Genomic DNA, 23,546 nt, shown 5'->3' with positions numbered 1-23,546 from the left:
ACACGCAATGGCAGCAAAGGCCCTATTGAAACCCTAAGGAATAGTCTTCTTATTATTCTTCCGCCAAGGAGATCATATTTTTGAAGCCCTGAACATGCGTGAAAGCCCAGATATTTTTGCACACGAATCAGTTTTGGTGAAAATCGCAACATTTTATGGGTTTCACAAAATTAATCTAAAAAATGTGCTCACTAGCGCCTCCTAGAGTTTTGAAAGACCCCTCCCCATAGAGGTTCTTTTGAGCTACATGCATGAAAATCAATACACATATTCATGGCATCAGGACGCACAAAAAAGCCTCTTGCACCCATATCCGAAACTCAACAGGTAGAGCGCCACCTGGCTTTGAAAATTCAAAATGGCGCCCAAATAAGGGTGCATACTTTTGCTATCTCCTCCTAGGGCTTTTCTCCGATTCAGTCCAAACCAAAGGTCAACCTATAGTAGACACATTGATGTTTCAAAATCATTAAAGGCATTCCTTTCAGACCAAAATTGTTGGCGTGGCAGGCTTTCAGGCAGTGCATCAAATGCATATACAGCTTTGAATGTGAAGAATGACGCCCAAATAAGGGTGCATACTTTTGAGATCTCCTCCTTGGGCTTTTCTCTATTTCAGTCCCAACAAGGCACATTCAATAGCAGACACATTGACGATCTAAAATTATTAGGGGCATTCTGTTCCAACCAAAATTGTGGGCATGGCAGACTGTCAAATTTGAAGGTTTTCTTGGTAATCTGCCAAAAACTTGGAACATTTGCACCACCGAAGGGACACAGGCGGTATATACTCTCAGATCTTGCTTGGCTTATATCAGGCGGTGGTTTACATGTGGCGGTGGCTCACATGGGTGGTGGCTGCAGGTGTGCGAGGGCCCGATCATCGCCGCTTGCGGCTTTAATTGAATCTTATATTATAATATACTAATTTTAAATAATACATTTTATTTATAGGCACCTTTCTGGTCACTCAAGGTCACCTTACAACATACCAACTGTGAAAACACTAAACAATAAATAAATACATAAATACAACAGAATAACAATACATAAAAACCAACGGCCTCTGGGACAAGGGTTTTAGCCTCTGTATAGGGGGCGCACCCTTAGACTGCTTGGCAAACGGCACTCCATCTTTTTAAATTTTGAAAATTATTTGTACTCTGTCATTATTCTCCCCTTATTCTTCTTCAACCAAATGTCCTGGCAGGGATCAACAAAGTATGAACTTATCATATCTTAAAAATACTATGTATTAGGCAGACTTACACTGATATTCACATTGCTTGGCACCAGTGGTGAAATAAAAAGTGAAATCCTTCTAAAAAATGTAATTTGCTCTTGTTTGCAGCTTTATTATTCTTTAATATGAAACACGCTTAGATCAAACTGTAACTTTCAAATGCAGATAAGTTAAGGTGATCATTTTAACTAATTAATATGTGATCCTACCTTATGTTCTCTTAATTACCCTTTTTATTTATGGCATATCACCGAAAAATGGACATTGCTCTGCCTTGATTTTCGTCTTTACTGCTTTTAATCTACTTTAATTTAAATGCTGCAAGAAAAGTACTAAATAAGTGTATTTCAGCTCAAATCTCTTCTAACAGATAAACACATCTGGAAAGAAATGACGGTTTTATACCTAAATCTGTTCAAATGTTTCCATTATTATAAATAGCTTTGTAAAAACCCACGGAGTGAGAGGTCTTTCATTTTAACCCTCTTTGATTACAGCGTGGGTAATGAAAAGCGGAAGAGCGTCTTAGCCCCGCCCCGTTTCTTCTGATTTGACCAATGGATGGGCGTCTCAGGGAACGCCCCCCTCATAGTACCGTCTGATTGGCTGAGCCTGAGGGATGCTGTCCAATCAGAGCGGCTTTCCCGCTCACCAGGGTCAGCTGAGGCGACCAACTGATGCTCCTGAAGACACGAAAGAGGGGCTGCAGGAGGTTTTAGGAGCTGTTTAGACTTTAATAACTGTTAAAGAAACTCACATTTATGATTGACAAAGATTAATTTGTACTTATATATATCACAAAGGACATATACAACAGCAGAATATGAAATGTATGCTTTATTGGTGCTTATAATGTGGACAAAAATACATTTAAAAACATCCAAAGATCTAAAACTGATTTTAATCATCAAGAATTCAGGGACAAATTTAACAGTTTACAGGTGAATGGATGAGGGTTAAAAAAGGAGGGGGTTAGAGATGTAATTCATCTTTTTGTACGTGTTACAGATGGAGGTAGTCTGAGACCTCCAGGGCTCCTAACGAGCCCATCATTGAGAGCACCTGCCCTCATTGCACCCAGCTTGAGCTCATCAGCCTGGCTGCTCAATAAAGGGAGCTCCTTTCCCTCAGTTAGGTGTTTGCAACAGAGAAGACAACACCTTCAATTGTTACCTCTGGGTTTTGTTTGAAGAGTGTGTTGTGAGAGAGTGTGTATGTTTGTGGATGTGGAGGGAGGGAGGGTGGCAAAGGGATAATTAAAAAGAGGATTGATCTCCCAGGAGAGGTTTTTGCAGATTATATTAGTTGGTTTAGGCTTGTTCATTAGTTTGTCTACTCTTTGTAGTAGAATTAGTGGGTGGCTGTGGAGCTTTACACCTCCACTCCACCTTTTAGACCCCAAAGGCCTTACATCTGTTTGTATTTGAGGGTTTTAAGTTTCTTTTTGTTAGTGTTCCTGTCCATGACCTCTGACCTGCATGTCATGCAGCTTGCAGGCACGTAACAGTATGTTTAATCAGCCACAAAATATGTATAATTTAAGCTTAAAATGTAAAAAAATAAAAAATGAAAGTATGGTTTGAGCCAGAAGCTCCAGCTCTTTTTCTAATAGAGCTCTAAAATGTGAGATTTTTTTTGTTTTCCTCAGTCTCATTCTCAGATTAAGACTTATTGTTGGAAAAACAAGAAGTCATGGTCAACTCTAGAGAACAACTCATGGAATCTGTCTGCTATTTTATTCCCCGTACAGTTCTTCTAACAGCACATCAATAATCTGAGGTGGCTATAACAAAATAAAGACAACAAATCATGCAACACACAATCTTTAAGAAGTGAGAGCGGCACCTACGAGGTGGCTTTAAAAATAGGAGAGCATGTGCATCAAGCTGCCACACTGTGGAAGGCAGTAAGTTGTATAGTTGTATCTCCAAAATAGGGGTCGTAATATCCCACACCCCACAACAACACAACTTACTACCTCACCACGGCGCAGCTACAAACATCGTCACGCTCACAGGTCGTCGTCCTCCTGTGGCTGCAGACGTGACGCTGCAGGGACTCAGATCAGTCATGACTCATGCAGGTGATGTTTCCTGAAATGTGTCCCGTTTGTCAACACACAAGAGACAACAAGAGACTGGTGACACCCGGCAAAGTGAATCCTGTGCTCATGATGTAATCCAGGACCACCGTTGGTCAGCAACAGAGGCTTCAGTCACCGTGGCAACTGAACACAGTATGCGGATAGGCTGGGCGGTCTCCGTCATGTATGAAGGTGATGGCTTGGTTGCTGTGAGAAAGACAGTAGGCTGTATAGTTATCTCCCAGATCTGGTGTGATCCTAAAACTATACAAACTACTACCTCATCCCACAGCTCCCAGTCTTCTTCTTCTCCTCTGACGTCCGAATCAAAAAACGTGAAAACACAACACACACAGAAACACAACCACAAACAAGCTGTCAGGCATTAGTGCCAAGTTTCCACTGAACAGTGATGTGCTGTTTGTGAATGAGTCAGCTTATTCAAGACAAGATGACAGATTAAATACTTGGTGATATATTGAGAGCTGTGGATGTCGCTCCGTTTGCCGACAGATAAACATTCGTTACAAATAAAACGTTGAATGCATGTGACAGAGTGAGGTGAATCCAAGCGGCAACCTCCGGTCTAAAAATATGAGTCCAATGCAGAGGTGCTAAAAACTGCAGTTCATCGAGGATCCTCTTGAGGCTGGCTCTGGAAGTACAGGAAACCACATACACACCAATTTAAAGAAGCTGATCTTTACAGCAGAAATAAACATGTTTACAGCCTGGTACAAAATCGTTACAACCGCACAACAGCAGCAATATGGCCGCCGCCGCTTGACCTCAAAACTTCAGCAACAGATGCGTGACGTCAGGGATACAACGTCCATTATTTATACAGCCCATGGGTGAATCACTAAGTCAAGGGTTCCCAAACTTTTCAGCTCACGACTCCCAAAATAACAACGCCAGATACCAACGACCCCAGCCGTATCTCGAAGTGGTTAAAGCTAGGGTTGGTAGTCACGGAAAACTAGCATGAATTTGAATGTAGCATTTCCTCAGGGCTTGGACGGGATTTGATTGGTTTCATCATTTGGCTCCTGATGGCAGGGATTGGTTGGTGTTTTCACAGGTTTACTCCGGCTGTAGATAGCAGCTTTTTTTTACCTCTTTTTTAAGAACACATTATGTATTGATCGCCATCGGGACATAAAGATCATTTTAACCAATATAACAAAAAGTGGATGTAAATCTGATTACCAACCCCAGCTTTCAAGCCGAGAACTCAAGAACACAGAAATTAACTTGTGACAGGAAGCTGGAGTGAATGAAGTGTACGGATACATGTCCACATAGGGCTTCTGTGCATTACAGTGCTTACAGATATAAATGTTAGGTCCAAATATTTAAAATGTAACAGATTATGGACTGTAAAGAGTCCCCATCCCTGCAGATGTCACATCCATCTCAAGGACATCAGTCAGAGACTTTAAAGAGGAGGGGACCAATCCCCGAAAATGATGGAGCCTACTTCCTAACATGCTCCCTGTCCTTGAGGAGGGTCTGCACTGCAGATCAGTCGTTCCCAAACTTTTCAGCCCACGACCCCCAAAATAAAGGTGCCAAAGAGTCGCCACCTCCACTGTCCCTCAAAGTGATTTAATGTGGCTTCATTTAGCTGGTCTGCAGAAAATGACCCTACCTGTATGAGCATGTGTCTGTGTTTCCTGTGCCGTTATGAATTAACCTGCTGCTACTGATGCTTTAGATAATTAACTGTTCACCAACTCTATACTTAGGAATCATCTGGCAAAAAGAAAGGCAGAGAACTCATTACATTTTATATTTTCAAGGTTTTATTTCAAGTTAAGCTACTATTTGTCAATATTTTTTTACTATAATGGTTAAAATGTACTCATTTTAGACAACTTTAAAAAAATATATAACATTCTGGAAGACTTCTCACTGCCCCCCATTTGTGTGTCGCGACCCTCCAGGGGTTGCCAAGGTGTGGGTCTCAAAAAAGAAATGGAGGGTCGTGAGATGTCTTCCAGAATATTTTTTTTAAAGGTAACTAAAAATAGTACATTTTACCCATTAGAGTAAAAAATAGACAAAAATAGTAGCTTAACTTGAAATAAAACCTTGAAAATATAAAGTGTAATGAGTTTTCTGCCTTTCTTTTTGCCAGATGACTCCTAAGTTTAGTGTTAGTGAACAGTTAATTATCAAAAGCATCAGGAAACACAGTCTCATATATTAGGCTGATTCTCTGCAGACTAGCTAAATGAAGCCACATTAAATCACTGTGAGGGACAGTGGGGGGGGTCGCAGGTCTTTGGCACCTAGATTTTGGGGGTCGCAGGCTGAACAGTCTGAGATCCCCTGCCTTAGAGAAGAAGCAGAAACACTATAAGAAGACACGACATGACTAACTTTCTTCCCTCATTCAAGCATATCTAAAAATCAATCTACCATCCTGCACAGACTGCTAACATCCTCTGTATCAGGTGAGGCTACAAGGCTAACCTGAGCATCATGTCTGCTTGTTAAGCTAGTCTCCATGAGCATTAAAGCTAACACAGTAAAGCTTCTGTTAACATTAGAACAGTTTGATATTTGTAAGAAAGAAAACTTGTAGTAATTGAGCTCCTTAATGCAGCTCCATGGAGGAGAGTTAGCTCGTTAGCCCCCACAGTGTACAGCAGCTAGCTGACAGCTAGCTTGATTTGGCGGTTTTTCGACCTCTCAGTCCGGCTGCTGTCACGTCCTCCGTCCGGGGCGCGTGTCCCCGCAAGCCGGTTGGACACCTGAGTCCTCCGCGTGATCCCCGGGAGAGAAAAGGTTCACCTGGAGGTGGGGGAGGAAGGCTCCAACACCCCGCAGAGCTTTCAGAGGGAAAGGAACGCAGCGAGATGTTTCGATGCCTCGCTTCACCACGCCAAAGATCACGTGACCGCCCTCTGAGTGAGGAGGCCTGCCTACGTCATCGTGCGCGTAACAGACAGAGGACGGAGGTGAAGGACCGACGGTTGGCCGGCAGAGGACGCCATTTTGACTGTTCCCAAAGTGCTTCACAAAACAACAGAGAGACAGGAAGCAACAGTAAGAGGTTAAAGTGGAGAGGGAAATGATGGAAACTACTTAATAAAAAATAAAATAATGACGATTAAATCAATAAAATAAAATCAGAAAAATAAAATAAAATCAGAAAAATAGAATTGATAAAATAACATCGGATAGATACCAGAAAAATAAATATTAAAGGTGACATATTATGCTCTTTTCATCAAAATATATTGGTCTAAGAAGTCCCCAAAACATGTCTTAAAGTTTATGCTCAAAAAAACACTTTGAAATCAGATTCTGGTCTGCTTGAAAACCCCTCTTTTTCAGCCCTGCTCAGAACAGGCTGTTTTCTGTGTCTGTGCCTTTAAATCAGAATGAGCTCTCTGACCACGCCCCCTCGGGAAGTGGGTGTGGCCTCGGCTGTCCAGCACTTTGATCTAATGTTTACATGTTGGCTGCTCACAGACCCGCGTTACTTCAACCCTCTGAATCTGATCCAGAATCTGATCCTGACGGAGAGGCGCCTGCAGCAGGACCTTTCTGAAGGATTGGTCACAGATTTAGTGTTTCTTGTTGTTTTATTTGTCAGTATGTCGACGTGTGTCTTGGTACACGGCTACGAACATGTAGGTATGTGGCTATGCTAACTAGCGCTAGCACTTTTCCATGATAAATAAAAATCATCCACTAGATCTTCAAATCTGCAGACGTGGGGAGTAAAACCGACCTTTGTGTTTATTAAGACAGCCTACAACTAGCATGCCTCCCTCCTAAACTCCTTGTTAGCACACACGTGTGCAGGGAATGAAAAACGGAGGAGGGGTTGAGTTGAATTTTATACAGTCTATGGGCTGAACAAGCTCCGAGCTCTGACTTCCTGTTACAGACCGGATGTCGTTGTGACGTAAGATAAACACTGAAAACTGAAACGGCGGGTTTCAGCACACATTTACAGAAAGGTGGAGAAATCAGAACAGGGGCAGAATGGATTCTTTTCATTTTGGGGGGTTTGTAGACAGGGACACATATTTCAGGTAGAGAACCATTAAAAAGTCCATTTTGCATGATAAGTTACCTTTAAATTAAATTCTGAGAATAAAGTTAGAATTCTGATTATAATAGAAAATAATATAAAGAAAAAAAACACCTTAATACATTATTTTTTTTCTCATCCGCCATCCTTTCTTTTTCCAGTGGCCCTAATCCTGCGCCATTCTTCTGATCTAACTCAAATCAAACACGTAAACAATCAAAATGTTGAACTATTTCTTTGTATTTCATCATTTAACTTCTTGCAGTAATGTTTTCAGTTCCTTTAGCCCTTTAAATAATCAGCATTTCTCTCCCCTAATCTAAAAATCATGACGCTCGACACAAGAAATACTTTTTTTACTAAAAGAATAAATTTTATTTCAGCACTGTAAGTCATTTCCCAACCAGTACAAACATGACTGCCATCTTTGTCTCTTTCTGAACCTTTCCTCCCCTCCCTCTGTGAGATCAGACCACCAACAGCCAGACAATTAAAAAAAAAAGCTTTCTTTTTTCTTGTCTTTCCTCCGTCTGGTGCTTCCATAATGCTAACAATGATGACAAATTATACCAACCATAATTATAACAGCAATAATGATGATGATAATATTTCTATAACAATAGTATTATGGATAAATTTTAACCCTTTTCGCTGCACAGGTAGTTTTGGGCGGCCCTGGGTACTGAATGGAGTACATGCATTGGTACACTTGTGGCTGACTTGAGACAACTGGAGCCCCTCACTAGGACTCAGCAACAGGGGAGGGAGGGGGATTATACTGGAGCTTGGGGGGCTTTTGAGGGGGGGAGTGGCAGTGTAGAGAGAGACAGACAGAATAGGGAACCTTTTTTTTTTTTTTCAAACTGGACAAAATGCTGTGAGAATCCTGCAAATACATCAGAACAGGTACAACACAACGATGATTCCTTCCACATTCTGAATGACAGACGATAACACTGTTTGACTTCTACAACACTACATAGTACATAGTCGTTCTATTCTGGGACTTTTGGTTCTCTTTACATTGTCAAGCTCTTAGGAGACGCTTCCCAGTGGTGTAGGCAGTGAGGCAGGATGTTTTTATTGTTCATCAGTCGCAGCTTGAATTTTCCTCCAGACACGTCAGCTGAGATTTTAGGGGTGTTAAACATTCGTCTTTTAAGACTTTTAAATCGGCTCTAAGCCCGTCTTTTAAAGTTGCAATGATACAAAGTTGATCTGTACCATCTAAAAATTTATAAAAAATCTTGAATTGTCAATGAAATATTTCAAAGACAATCAGATTATTCTCACACGTTAAGAAAAGCATAAATCATCTCATTTTAGACACTGAAACAAACTGATATTCAGCGTTCTTGCTTGAAAACTGAATTTTCAAGAATGAATTGAAACATGAATTTTGATTGAATTGATTTATTCACTTGTTTTTTTCTTTGAACTGATGAATCTGTGCATGGCCAAGTCATTGCAGCACTGAAGACATGCAACCACTCAAAAAGCTGAGCCTTTAAGAAAAGGTTGCAGATGAAACAGAAAAATTTCTAGCTCCCAGCTTTTATGAATTTCTTGGACCCACTGGCCAACTTCTGTTGAGAATCTCAGACGAGTGTTTGGAGGAAAATCCATCCGCCATCCATCAACCGCCTCTGTGCCCACACATAAAGAGACTCAGTTACAGTACATTGCTCTATCAAGCTGAGTCTGGGAAGTTAAAAGGCAAAGTTGGAGAGCACAACAAGAACGTGTAAAATAAAATGCAAAAGAGGGCGCCAAAACCCCAGAATGACTGAAAGCGTGTTTGTCAGGTGTCGTTTTTTTTCATTTTCTTTCCTGTGTATGAGTGTAGATCTGAAGTCAGTGGTTCACACAGCCTCGACTCAGTCAGCGGAGAAGTAACAACCGAGCAACTAAACAGCTTCTTCGCTGTCAACGCAAAACACACTTCCGTTCTTCTTCCCTGTCTGTCTGCATCTCCACAACAACCACAGTGTACAAAAACACCGTTACCTCACAGACTTGTCAAATATATCACACGTGCTGTAATGTCATTATATATATACTCATACTCATCAGAAAACTTGTTACTCGGGGGGGGGGGGAGGGGGCGAACCGTCGACATATAGGGGGGCTTTGGGGGCGGGGCTTCAGGGGCTTTAATGTGGGGTAAAAGGGGATGTTGGGTGTACTTTGGTTCTCAGGTGTTTACAAGAGATGTTTCGCTGCTTTGTGCAAGGGCGCAGAGCTCAGCTTAGATTGATTATAATGAGTCGACCACAAATATCGTTATCAGGGATATTATGAGAATCAAACATAGTGCAGACGACAATTTTCAATTCGAACGAAACGGGCAATATTTACTTAACGTACAGAATAAACGGTGGTCTAAAGATGCCATATAAAATACAGGTAAGGAAAATCGCAATCATTACAGTTCAAATCTCTAGGTTGGCTAAGCGTATTTCAGTACTAACTGAAGCAATGGTAGAAGGATTAGATTAAAGATGTAATAACATTAAAAATAGTAAGAAAAACACATTTGCACAATTGAATAAAACCGTTTTGATTTTTTTTTTTCAGATTTTTTTTTCCAGACTCTGGCTAGATACATACAGAAACTGATTATCAACGTTAATATAACCTTTACTGTTAGTCGGGTTGATTAAAGGGGGCGGGGCAGCCCAAAGAGAAAACGGCCAATAGAAACAGTCCTAAGGGGCTACAGGAGAGGCAGAGAGGGGAGAGTGAAAGAGAGAACTGAAATACAGAAGAGGGAGAGGGCGGTTAATCTGTGTGTACGATGTTTGGGTTTATTCGTGTCTGCTGTGTGTGTGTGTGTTTACGTCTGTGTGTGTGTGTGTGTGTTTATGATTGGATGTACTCTAAAGAGGAGGCAGAGAAAAGAAGTGAATGAACAGTTTTGGGAACGCAGAGGCGAGAGAAAGTGTCATAGCAGGAGGTGGGCGGGAAGTTAGGATAACAAGCATAAAAAATCACTGATCAAATATCTATCGAACTAAAACAGACAAGGACAAGAGAGGGACACTACATCATGTATTGTGTTTGATTTTTTTTTCCATACTAGCTACTGTGTAACTCAGGGTTTAACATCTATGTATCTGTGTGGTGTGTGTGTATGTGTGTGTGTGTGTGTGTGTGAGCGTTTACGTGTTGGTTGTTACGCCTCTTTAACATGTATGTCTTTAAATCCCTCCATGCAATCTTGAAAATGCGGAGTCAGTCGAATGTGTTACCAAAAAAATGATCTCTGATGAACCGACGACCACTCCACTGGGAACTGAAACTGCACAAAATCACTTCAGCACAAAAGCAGAGAGAATGCTGCTGGTAACAAATGCAACTGAACGCCTGTTTTTCGTGTGTGTGTGTGTGTGTGTGTGTGTGTGTGTGTGTGCGTGTGTGTGTGTAACTGTTATCTGGCGAGCGAATCGAGAGAGAGGGCATTGTTATACCGAATCACACTCTGGCTCGCTGCAGAATAAAAGCCATCTTCTAACAATGTACTGTTGCAATACACATTTGTACTAATGTCAAAAGTTGAAAGCAGTTAAGTATATGACTCCTAGTAATTCTAGACTTAGTATTTCGGCCAGTGGAGCTATAATCTCTAGCCTAGTCTTGGTGTCTGTGTATTACAGTCCTGTGTTAATCCTGACGCTGGTTCCTACTCTTAACCTACGAACACCTACAGCACACGTGCGTATGCGTAATCCCTACCAATAACGGCTAACGAGTCCGAACATCGGATTTCATTTGGTGTCGGTGTAAGAGACGGCAGCCCCAGCCCTGCGACGCCGAGCGTAGGCCTACGCTCTCGGCTGGGGTGAACGATCAGCGTTTCACTGTAATGGTCTGTTCATAACTGAGGGGATGTCTGACACGACTAACACTTACATATATAGTCAGGGTTTTGTCCTTCAAAAGCGGCATTTTCATAAGAGCTTTATTATCCATGTCAATTCTGTGGCACACGACTGAGCACAAGTCATCAACATAGTAAGAAAATAAGGTGCTTCTTGTTGACTGTTTTTACACGTGAGCTCGTCTCAGCCTCTTCTTTTCAGTAAGAGTTTTATATGTTCATGGCCAGCATCTCTCGGGCAGTAATCTGTCGCTCCACTGCTCTTTTTCATTCGCAGTTGTGCTAAAGTTGCATTTCCGGAGTAAGATGAAACCTATTGTGGGGGACACATCTCTGTCTCTACAAACATAAGTGCTCTAATAAAACAATTCATTTTTCGTAGAAGTCTCAGGATTGTGAGCGGCACACTGGGGTCTGCCACGAGGCCTCTCTCTCTCCTGTCATGTGATCCGACCCGCTGAAGCCTCCGCCGCCGTGCTCGGCAGGGGGGCTTCGGGGCCGGTAAGTGCTTCCTGCTGGTCTATAAAGTGACACACCTGAGCTGTGCAGGGCCAGCAGCTCTGTATGTTGGGCTATTGTTGTGGCAACGGTTGCTTAATCACCACCAGAGGGTGGAGGAATCTTTGAGGCTTTGTTGCCAAACCCCCTTTATATATATATCACTGGCTGCCTGAGCGGTCAGCCTTTTTTTTAAAATACACTTTGGAAATAACTTTGTAGAAATCTGAAAGGATTTCCTGAGTCTCAGGACTCGTTTCAGCTTCATTTCAAGGTTCTTGATGAACGTGTGAGGCCAGTCTGAGGGGAACTCTGCCAGGCAGCAGTCACCCCAACCCTCACCATTCGTTTCCATCTTTTTGCTGGGCAGCATTTTTCTTTTCTTTTTGGCCTTAACTCCAGAAGGTGCTTCAAGAGTTTATCATTTCTTTATCAGCTGGTAGAGGACAGTCCAGTGTGGTTAAACATTTTTTAAAACAAAGTGCTTCTTTGTCTGAAACCACTCTGTTCACATTCTGACGTCTCTCAAATAGATCTCTACCTTTAAATGTAGCTCTACATGTTATAAGGATTCATTTATGCGCAGGGCACGCCCCTCACACACGGTCAATTCGCCTGTATAGGGGCTTGTTCAAATTCCTTTTAGTTAAATACAACATTAAGTGCTTCTGTTGGGAGGATACAATCAAAGCTTTTGGAGAAAGGGGCGAGGGGAAGGGGAGGATAATAAAATAATGCACTTTTTTTTTTTTTAGGAGCGGGGGAACATCTTGCATACGACGGGGCATAAGGTGCATAAATTCACGGGGGTTCTTAGCACAGCTGAGCACTAGGCTTTGCTACATAGGTCAAAGTAAGATAGCACGCTAATACCTTGGTGGTGCGGAAGTGCTCCTGTTGTAGATAATCAACCAACCAATCAATCAATAAGGGGGAGTGCTAACACGGTGTGTTAGGCAGCGCTGCTCGCCTGCAGACTTTAGGGGACGAGGGTCACTGCACAGAAACAAAAAAAAACGGCGCGTCACTCACATCCAGAGTCAGACTTTGAACGTCTCTGGATGTCGTGTGGGACAAACCTCTCAACGTGAAGGCTATGGCAACAAACCGCATCAACGCACAACCACATCCAATCTGTCACCGTAACCACAAGCTTTTACATCTGTGTGCAGAGATTCAAACAAAGGGACCATCAAAAACACAACAACAATTTCAAACTGTACAGATACCCATACTTAAGGGGAAGGGGGCTCTTTGAGTGGCGGGTCGTAATGGAAGGGGCGGGGCTTCAAGCTTATTTTTACTCTGAGTGCGGGAGGGAGGCATTTAGGATTCTTTTAGGAGTGGGGCGCTTACAGACTCATGGAGAAAAACCTCTCTTCATAAACAATGTAAAACCACATGAGAAACTAAAAAGGAAGTAACGGCTAACTGCTGGAGCCGATCACATGGAGCAGCGAGGAGGCGAGGAGGAGCCCCGCGTCGCTTCCTGCTCCATGTGATGATGTCACAGCTAGCAGGCAGGGCTACAAAAACAGGGAAAGGCAGTCGAACACAGAGAACTCTCTCAGAGCAGTGCATCCTGGGAGGGACGCCATCACTCCTCCTTCTGTAGTGCTCCGTCTGACGGGCAGTCGTCAAGGCAACAGGGGTCCTCCACTTCCACCCCCTCTGATTGGTTGTCTCTGCTGGCTAAGGCACACGGGATTGGCTGGACCAGGGGGGCCAGCTCCAAAGGCTGGCCGATGGCGGACGCTGCTGAGCTGCCGTTCAGCTGCTGAGTGGCAACCTCTGGCGTGGAGCCCGCCTCCTCTGACGGCTTTGGGGGGCTGCTGGATGTGGGAGAGGACGACGTCTGCAGGAGGAGAGACAGACAGACAGATGCTTAACAATAAATCCCCCCAAAAAAACAGGGAGTGTGAGGCAGTCTGATGATGCAAGTGTCATACCTGTGATCTGTTGGCTGGTGCCTTTTTCACCGCCTTCACTTTCGCTGGAATCTCTTTACCTCTCCTGTGATACAAACAGAGACATGTTCAGATGTCGTCAGCCTAAGGTCTCGATCACAGATTTCATGTGAGATAATTCTGTGCGCTCACCCTTTCCCTGCTCCCACCGACACCACCTGCATGTTGAACCCCCCTCTCCCACGGATTGGTTTGTTCCCGGCCCACTGGCCCACAACCATGCCGGCTATCTCCAGTTTGCCCCCCTGAGGAGGGATGGACTGGATGCCTGAAGACAGAAGACGAGAAGTGAATACAGAGAAGTAGAGTCAGCAGATCTTAACTACATATCTAAAGTACACTGTGTTTATTACCATCGTCCTCAGTAGAGTTTCTTACAGTAAGTACAGGAGAGGTCGAGATATGAACTGTTCCTACTGACAGCTATCTTTTTTTAAGTCTTCAAACACTCGCTATATTTACATCTTCATAGTTCATGGTGTTTCTTTCACACCCTGAGAGAAGCGTGATACACTTGATGTTTTTAGAAGGTGCCAGACTGCCAACCTGTCTCCCTGCAGAAGCGATCTCACCATGACCTCACGCTGTCAGCGCCAATTAAACTATCAGACAGCAAACTCTGTTCTTCATGTTACTTCTTTGTTTCACTCTGTGCTCCTTGAACTGTTTCATCATGTTAGTCAGGTACTTCTGAGTTTATCCAGCTTTTCATCGGCCCCAAAAACTGATTCAAACCCTGAGTGTGGATGCAGTGTACGTTGTGGCATTAGAGAAAAACAAAGACGAGTTTACACCCACTAAAAGTATCACACAGAACACTGAAGGGCAGTATTTATCACACTCTCAAGACTTTTTTTATGCTTTCTGTTCCAAATTATTTAGTTTTCTGCACCTCAGAATGGAAGTTGCTGCAGAATAACTTGAGACTGAAGGAGCTGGTGTCATGAAATGTTCTAAAATGAAGCAGATTCTTTAGAATGTCGCTGTTTTTACTCTCTCAGAGACAAATGTTGTGCTTGTGAATTGTACTTTGGTTCTGTGTGTGTCTGCATCTGTAGCTTTGTGTTCCCATGCTGCTGACTGTCTCACTCAGGTCTCCCTTGATAAGGAGTAGTGTTGTAGAACTCGAGACCGGTCTTGGTCTTGAGACCGCTTATTTAAGGTCTTGGTCTTGTCTCGGAATTTAAAGCATTTTTACTCAGTCTTGTCTCGGTCTCGGACTGGACGGATTTTCCCATGAATGTTACGCCCACGACTTTCCCGGTGCTACGGTGAGTGACACGCCCCCTGCACTCATGCATTAATGAATGGAGACAGACGACAGGAGGAGAGACTGTGTATGCCGTGACCAGAGATGTCTGCTAAGACGTTTAATTAAGTAATAAATAAACATTGAATAACAAACTCTGGAGGCACACTCAGAGAACGGCAACAAACACAAAACCAAACCGTGGTTGTTGCTGTCAATTGTATTTAAAGCAAACTTAAATCGAATAAACAGAAGTCTTTTATTTTGTTAACTCTCATGATGATTTTTCATTCATATATATGGTCTTCGTCTTGACTCGGTCTCGATCCCTAAATGTCTTGGTCTTGTCTTGGTCTCAGTTCACTCTGGTCTTGGACATGTCTTGGTCTCGGTTAATGTGGTCTTGACTATAACACTAATAAGGAGATGTTTTTAACTCAATGGGACCAGTCTGCTTAAATAAATAAATAAACAATAGAAGATTATTTATTATTATTTATTATTATTATTATTTCCCCAATCCAGTTCATCCCTCTCTTCTTACATGTGCAATAAGTCTTTCTACCCATCTTCCCAGTTCTGTTCTGTACATTGTTTATACTTATGTTACAAGTCTGTGCACATTTTTCACTGAGTCACTGGTTTTGGAAATATTTGTAAATGTACTTATTTAGTTGTGTTACATATATGTTGTAAGATATACTTATTTTTACTTCTTTAATTTTAATTGCTAATAACTTTTTAATAATTGAAATTATATATGCTCTTGTTTGCTTTGTACTGTTTTGCACTGTCTGCTTTGCTGTAACACTTCAATCTCCCCGCTGTGGGACGAATAAAGGATATCTTATCTCATCTTATCTTATTAAAGTCAGCTTCAGAGTGTCTGAGTACCTGGGAAGGCTCTGGGTCTGTGCTGGGCTGGGTGATGTGGATGATGCGGGTGGTGATGATGAGGAGGCATGCCGCCCATGGGGCGGGGTGGGTAGAGTGGAGGCATGGGGTAGAAAGGGGGCACCATGGGTGGAGGGAGGAAGGCAGGAGGTGGAAGAGGAGGAGGAGGAGGAGGAGGGCGAGAGAGGTTGATGCCCTCGAGGATTGCTTGACGCATCTTCTCCACCTTGGACACCAGCTCCTCCTGCAGGGTGGAAACACACGAGACTGATACTGAACACCAAAACAAACACACACACACACAGCCTGAGAGGATCAGAGGAGACGGCAACCAGCGTTCATATGGTCAACGTAAAATTTGACAAGTGTTGATCAGCCTTTACAGACTTTTAGCATTATGAGCTAACAGGCTACTACACAGCTAACATGCCTACAGACTGTATGAACAGAAAATGAGTGCCTGATGATGATGGCATTCAATTTAAGTTTTAAGGCTGTTAACACTAAACTGCATATGAAACTCAGAATTTAGCATCCTTAAGTTATCTCTGATAAGTAAATGATGTTTGGTGTAAAGGCATACATAAGTCCATTAAATCCCAGGTTATCTGCAGATCATCTCACTGCAACACGTCCTCACACACACACACATACACACACACACACACACTCACACACTCACACACTCGGTTCCATACCTGCCCCTCACACATGTCCAGCAGGGCGGCCCGGTCTCGAGCGGCCCGGGCCAGTTTGCTCTGGAACAGTTTGCCGTCAAAGAAGCCCCAGGGACAGCAGTGCTCCCAAGGCAACGGCTGGCCACACACGTCATTAATGAACAGCGCCGTGTCAACACCGGCCATAAAGAGAGAGGCCAGCTGCACGCCCCGGGCATCCACCTTCTCCACCTGAGGGCAGAAAACACACAAAGGTAGAAATCAGAGCATGAATAAGAGTCGGTGCAGAAGAGCTGTGAATAATGATGTCTCAGACACATGGTACGTGGGCGCGCACATCAGACACTTCCAAGCTAATTCTGATTGTAACACGAAAACGACTCAAATTAGTCTCAAGAGTGTAAAAAGATCTGCATCGCTGCTTGAGTTTAAGGACGCTTTAATCCCGTCTCTGTGAGCAGAACATTTTGTATTCAAGCCTGATGATGTATTTAGATTCTGTACACTGGTATCCTGTTACTCTCACAGTGTAGAAGTTTCATCATGACTTACAGCGCTGTACATCGGATCATTTGTAACACCTAACTGTCCATAAAGGCCTCTGTGATCCTCCGGTCTGAGCCTGCAGGCTGATCCAGACTCCAGGCTGGAGACAGATGTTAAGAGGTTTTGCTGAAGCGGAAACTAGTGTTTTAAAAAAAGTGCAGCATGTTTAATGACTCATTTGTTTGCATGAAAACTTTGCATACATGCTTTAAAGTAAATTTGAATATATTGTCTTTTGAATTTTAATAACACATCAGTGAAATATGTTTAATGTTGTTTTGAAAGGTTTGCTTTGCTTTCGTGTGTTTTTAAATGTGTCTTTAGGTGCATTTCGACCAAGAGTTCCGGGGTCTGTTAGCCCCCTGGACTACTTTACCCTGAACTAAAAGGTTCCTGTGCCCCCATTGTTGTCTGCGTTTCGACCGCGGGCTGAAGTCCCGGGTAGATTGTGCAAATCAGGCCAGTGAAGTATGGAGAAAAAAAAGAGTAAATGCACTACACCACCAGACCAGTAGAGGGCAGTAAAACAAAGAGGAATGCCATTCATCACAGATGACACCAAGCGCGAGTAGCAAAGACGTTTCAACACGGCTTTAAAATCCTTTTGAACTCAAAAAGCCGTGGCAGAGATCGGCTCGTGCTTTGGTTTAAACGGCGACCATTGACAAAATAGTGACATAAAAAATGTGACAAAAAAAAAAAAAAAAAAAAAGTGACAAAAAAGTTGTTTTAAAAAAGTTTTGAAAAAAAAGTTTGAAAAAAAAAAAAGTTTGAAAAATAAAATGTTTGGAAAAAAAAATGTTTGAAAAAAAAATGTTTGAAAAAATATTTTTTTTTGCAAAAAAAAAAGTTGACAAAAAAAATGTGACAAAAAAGTTGACCCAGGAGCCTGTCAAAAAAATTAATTTTCCTCAAATATGAAATTGTTCTCCAAAAGCAGAAAAACATGAAAAAAGTGAAAGTTTTGCTCCTGCGGTTAAAAACATGTAAAAAGCAAAGAATGAATCAACACGTGAGAGGAGATAAGCGCGAGTAGCAAAGAAGTTTCAACACGGCTTTAAAATCCTTTTGAACTCAAAAAGCCGTGGCAGAGATTGGCCGGTGTTTTGGTTTAAACAGCGACCCTGTTAACTGGAGACTTTCAGCCGGATGCATCCCTCATAAACGTCTTTAGACCATCATTAAATATCTGATGAGGATATTTTGAAATCTTAATAAAAACTAAACTAGTTTGCATTCCCAGGAACTCCCCTTTTCTTCTTTTTTGACATGGGGCACTCAGTTTGGATGTCTTCAGTATTAATCTACAGTGTTTCAAATATTTTAAATAAATACAAACCCTTGAATGCGAAGGTGTTTCCAAACATTTGACTGGTAGTGTGCATTTTGAAGCGGGGATCTAACACATTTACAAACTACATCGACTGTTCTGGGATTTTTTTTCCATCCAAGCGAAAGAAGTCGTCATTAAAGGATTAATAAACGGACACTCTGATCCAGATTCTGGGGGAGACACTGATCTGAGAGGAATTCTTTCACATGCAAGAATCCATTCATACCCTGAATAAAGCAGCGGGATAATGAATGACATGGAGCCAGCACTCTGTTCCTCACTGCATGAGCTAATGAAAATCAGAAGGTGTTGATTTGAGTGAGTACACACGCTCAGGTTTTTGATTTAGTCCTGTTCATCTGATATTTCTGCACTTCAAATCTGACTGCACAAAGGGAAAGAGTCGAGCCCAGACCAGGACTACAGAGAGCATGGTGTCCAGAGAGCACGGTGTCCAGAGAGCACGGTGTCCAGAGTCATCTTTGTATTGATAAATAATTATCAGACCATGTGAGGCAGACGGCTGAGGTCGTACCTTGAGCTCTTGTAGCTGGTCAGGTTCGTAGAGTTGACTAGAAACGGCCTGAGCCAGAAAGGCATCCAGCTCATGTCTCTGAAGGATCCTTCCACCAGGCCACTGCATCATATACCTGAGAGAGAGAGAGAAGTCTGTAGTTAACACCATAAAATGGAGAGTGCCAGTGAGCTGGAACATAAAAAGAGAACAACAGGACAGGGACTCGGACCCCCTTTGCTCTGGGGGGTCACATTAAATGATAAAGTCAGGATGCTGAAGGGCTCCGTGGTCAGTGAATGTCAGCCAGCGGCGACAAACACGAGCAGCAACATTCAGCCTGACCCTTCAGTCCCAATGTCACCTTAGGAACAGCTGTCTGCAGCTGGCACGTCATGTCAGGCAGACAGGGATGATTTCACACAGTGAGGTAGATGTTATAAATAATAAAAGAAGAGCTACATGTGTGTTCTGCTGAACGTCAGTAATTCATTATCTGCATGCAATGAGTGGAATTTGGCGGTATGGCACTGTTCTGGGAGCTCCCTGCCCTTCCACCTGCCCACATGGAAGCAGTGTTGTTCATTATGACAATAAATGTTCGTCAATGACTCATTTTTTAATAACGAAAAACGAGACTATGACGAGCTAACGTGCATCACTGATAATAAAAACTCAGACGAACGTATGTTTTGATTCTGTTACAGGTGACATATTACGTTCTCTTTCATCAACATATATTGGTCTAAGAGGTCCCCAAAACATGTCTTTAAAGTTTATGCTCAAAAAAACACTTTGAAATCAGATTTTGGTCTGCCTGAAAAGCCCTCTTTTTCAGCCCTGCTCAGAACAGGCTGTTTTCTCTCTGACCACGCCCCCTCAGGAAGTGGATGTGGCCTCGGCTCTCCAGCACGTTGATCTAATGTTTACATGTTGTCTGAAGATACACGGCTGCTAGCAGACCGGCGTTACTTCAACCCTCTGAATTTGATCCAGAATCTGATCCTGACGGAGAGGCGCCTGTAGCAGGACCTTTCTGAACCATTGGTCACAGATTTAGTGTTTCTTGTTGTTTTATTTGTCAGTATGTAGACGTGTGTCTTGGTACACAGCTACAAAACATGTAGCTATGTGGCTATGCTAACTAGCGCTAGCACTTATCCATGAAAAATAAAAATCATCCACTAGATCTTCAAATCTGCAGACGTGGGGAGTAAAACCGACCTTTGTGTTTATTAAGACAGCCTACAACTAGCATGCCTCCCTCCTAAGCTCCTTGTTAGCACATATGTGTGCAGGGAATGAAAAACAGAGGAGGGGTTGAGTTGTATTTTATACAGTCTATGGGCTGAACAAGCTCCGAGCTCTGACTTCCTGTTACAGACCGGATGGCGTTGTGACGTATGAAAAACACTGAAAACTGAAACGGCTCGTTTCATCACACATTTACAGAAAGGTGGAGAAATCAGAACAGGGGCAGAATGGATTATTTTCATTTTCAGGGGGTTTGTAGACAGGGACACATATTTCAGGTAGAGAATCATTAAAAAGCTGAATTTTGCATGATATGTCACCTTTAACGAGACGATGACGAGACGAAAACATTAGTGGTCAACCGCCGGACATCCATGTTTCCCCCCGCTGTTCGTCTAATCTTTAAAGATAAAAGTGGTGCTATCGAGTGGTGTGGCGGGGCTCGTCGTACCTGAGCACGCAGCACATGAGCAGCAGATGCTGTGGGACCTGAGCTGGGTTGAGGAGGGCTGGGCAGTCAGAGCGTAGGCAGGCCAGGAAGGCCCTGGTTCTCCTGGAGCGGTCCTCGCTGGCTCGACCTAACCACAGCCGCCGTAGGTTGGGGCAGGTCCACTCCCGGAAACACAAGGCGGGAACCAGCTCCGGGGTCAGGGCTGACTTGGCTTTACCGCTGCTCCACTCTTTCACGATCACCGGAGGAACTGAAACACAGAGGGGGAGGGGGGGGGAGGAGCCTGGAGGTGAGCGTGTGCGTACATTCAACACATCATTAGAGGAGACTGTGAAGGTGTTTCAGGAGCAGGCTGGGGATATTAATGTGGTGACCTTGAAGCCTTCAGTTTCAGGAGAAGTCTGTGATGAGCTGGACAGACCTCTCTCAGGGTAGAGACTTTCATATTTGTAACCTCCACCAAAAGGAATGGACTGATGACACCTGGATTTATTAAATGACCTGTACCCACCGTAACAGGACCCTGCAACAGGTATGGAGAGCAGCCATCTGTAATCATGTGATTTATACCTGAATAGGGCAAGAATTAATTCCCTCTTGGAGGAAAGTTCAAAGATACAAACATTGAATAAGTGCCTCCCTCAGTCTTGTGATGTGTCGTCCACCTTTAGATTTTTACTGACACGTATGAGTCAGATTATTGGTCACATGCTCGTGGTCGGAGGTTTTTGTAGCCACAAACACGTTCTCTAAACGTGCAACATTAACTCCTCTGCCCACAAGTTTCAGCTCGGCACACCTGCAGAGAAGCTGCCACTGACTTGACTCCCTCCCCTTTTGACACATTTGTTCTTCATTTGTAAAAATATCACATTTCCAGACAGTCTCAGGAAGTTAAAGTCTGCGCCACAGAGTGTCTGCTGCTGCAGCATCGCCCTGTAAACACAGCTCAAACAGAAGCACAGCGATTCAACTACAGACAGCTCCTAGCTGGCAGCAGCATCATTTATTGATGCTACTTTTCAGTCCAGTACCGTCTTCAAGCACGAAGCAAAAAGTTGTGGTTTTAAAAACCACCAGCTGGTTTTCAGATCACTTCCCAGAAAGCTGAAACGTGAAGCTGGCATTCTGCACGCAGCGGTGCTGCAGAGAGCTTCATCTGTGAGCACAGCTGATATCAAACACTCTTTTCATAGACTGCAGGGTAATTTGACCATTAATTTAAAGTCTGGGAGCCATTAAACACAGACAAACATCTCTTAAAGCTACAGGACGTCAGGTAAAAAAGGGTTCAGAGCTCAGATGGCAATCAAACACACATTTTAGTTTCAAAGTTAGAACTCTCACCCTGTCATAAATTCATCTCCAGCCTTCAGCTTAGTGCTGGGCAATATTCAAAATTATGTTATCACATTAAAACGAAACAGCTCCTCTGTGTAGGAAAGAAAGACTTATAGTCACAGTGTTTGCAAGCTTTGAACCTAGAGCTGGGCGATATTGCAAAATATGTTATCATGATACAATTTTTCACATCAGTCGATATCAAGATTTATCACGATAAATATCAAATCATCATTTCATTCAAATTCAAAGGCTGATTTTTGCTCCTGAGTGAAAGTTGGAAACAGTTTTATTTAGTTTTCTGATGAGCTTCTTGAATCCTTCATTTCTGACGGTGCTAACAGGAAGCAGGTCTTTAATGTAAGAGCAGATTTTTGTGAAGTTTTAGTTTATAGATTCTTATTTTTCTCAAGTTGAGATAATTTGGATACTTTTATTTAAATTTACAACAAAGATATATCAAATTGTAAACTGTGTATCAGTATATAGAGTATTATTTTGAGTTGTGCTCTCCCCTTTAAGGTCACTAAGGGTTACATGCAGGGTGGTGTTGTTTCCCATAGTGCAGTGAATGCATCACTGTCATTCAGTCTTCAGTTGTCCTACGGTTGCGGTGGACATTAAATGTGTCTGAAATCACAGCAGAACTTGTCTCTCTGCTCTTCCTTTACCTTCATCCTGAAAGTATATTTAATGAAGTGTATGAAGTTAACAGTTAACACAGAGTCGACTCAGTGTCAGAATAACGACTCTGCTTTGAGCTGGTAGGTTTTGAGTTTTCTTCAGAGTAAGCCCCGCCTACCTCTCACCCTGAGACATGATTGGCTGTTCAATGCCGCCTTCTTCTTCTGTCTAATGTTAGGCGGCAACTAGTGTTTAAGGCTCATTAGCGCCCCCCTTTCCAGTGGTTGGGGGGTGTAATTGCAGGTGTATTTATATCAAATTTTTATCGATCATTTATTTTATTTATATTGAGAAAAATTATATCGCTATAATGAACGTTATCGAATTATCGCCCAGCCCTACTTCAGCTTATTTTCTGCTTACAGTCTTATAATAAACATGAGTGCATGTACAATCCAAATACTGTATCCCCCTTATTGAATTTCTCCTCTCAGCACAAGAACTGACCTTCCAGAGGGGCCCTCTTGCGGAGAGCGAGCCTCTCCAGGCGGCGGTGTGTTTCAGCCAGACTGAAGAGGACGCCGTACGCGTACTGTCTGGCAGCTCGGAACAGCAGAGAGGCAGGCGGCAGCTCAGAGTTACACTCATCCTCTATACACACTGGCATCTTCATCTCTCCCTGAGGAGGGGGGAAGGGAGAGGTAAGGATGAAGAAAACAAGAGGAGGGATCAAAGCCAGGACCAGGAGCTCCAGACAAGAACTTCTCTGAAGACCAACAAATTAAACATTTAAATGAGACTTACTTTAGAAAACAAAACTTAACATTTGTTTCATTTGCTCACAGCTGAGGATACCATCTTTTCACACTTATCATCAGGGAGCATCAGAGAACAATCAAAGCAAAAAAAAAAAAAGTTCAATAATAGAAATCCTCCAAACA

At 42.9% G+C, this 23,546-nt stretch overlaps 1 protein-coding gene and 1 long non-coding RNA gene across 2 annotated transcripts in view; both read right to left on the bottom strand.

Annotated features, from left to right (window-relative positions):
• Positions 1–2,065: 2,065 nt before the first annotated feature.
• LOC117821724 lies at positions 2,066–6,283 on the bottom strand. Its single transcript, XR_004633025.1, has 2 exons — positions 6,021–6,283; positions 2,066–3,981 (listed from the first exon to the last, which is right to left on the bottom strand). It is a non-coding gene; the product is annotated as an uncharacterized LOC117821724 (long non-coding RNA).
• Positions 6,284–7,725: 1,442 nt separating this feature from the next.
• The window catches only part of fam120c (family with sequence similarity 120C), a 40,491-nt gene continuing 24,670 nt past the window's right edge, over positions 7,726–23,546 (bottom strand). The window contains exons 10-17 of the mRNA XM_034694910.1: positions 23,113–23,284; positions 20,641–20,890; positions 18,957–19,071; positions 16,564–16,773; positions 15,866–16,109; positions 13,855–13,990; positions 13,705–13,768; positions 7,726–13,610 (exon numbers count right to left, since the gene is read on the bottom strand). Of these exons, the coding sequence (XP_034550801.1) occupies positions 13,353–13,610; positions 13,705–13,768; positions 13,855–13,990; positions 15,866–16,109; positions 16,564–16,773; positions 18,957–19,071; positions 20,641–20,890; positions 23,113–23,284 (1,449 nt within the window). The 3' untranslated portion in view covers positions 7,726–13,352. The remainder of the gene's footprint in view (positions 13,611–13,704; positions 13,769–13,854; positions 13,991–15,865; positions 16,110–16,563; positions 16,774–18,956; positions 19,072–20,640; positions 20,891–23,112; positions 23,285–23,546) is intronic.

This window comes from Notolabrus celidotus, chromosome 11, assembly GCF_009762535.1.
Source record: "Notolabrus celidotus isolate fNotCel1 chromosome 11, fNotCel1.pri, whole genome shotgun sequence".
NCBI classification, from domain to species: domain Eukaryota; kingdom Metazoa; phylum Chordata; class Actinopteri; order Labriformes; family Labridae; genus Notolabrus; species Notolabrus celidotus.
This window is presented reverse-complemented; position numbering and strand designations above follow the sequence as displayed.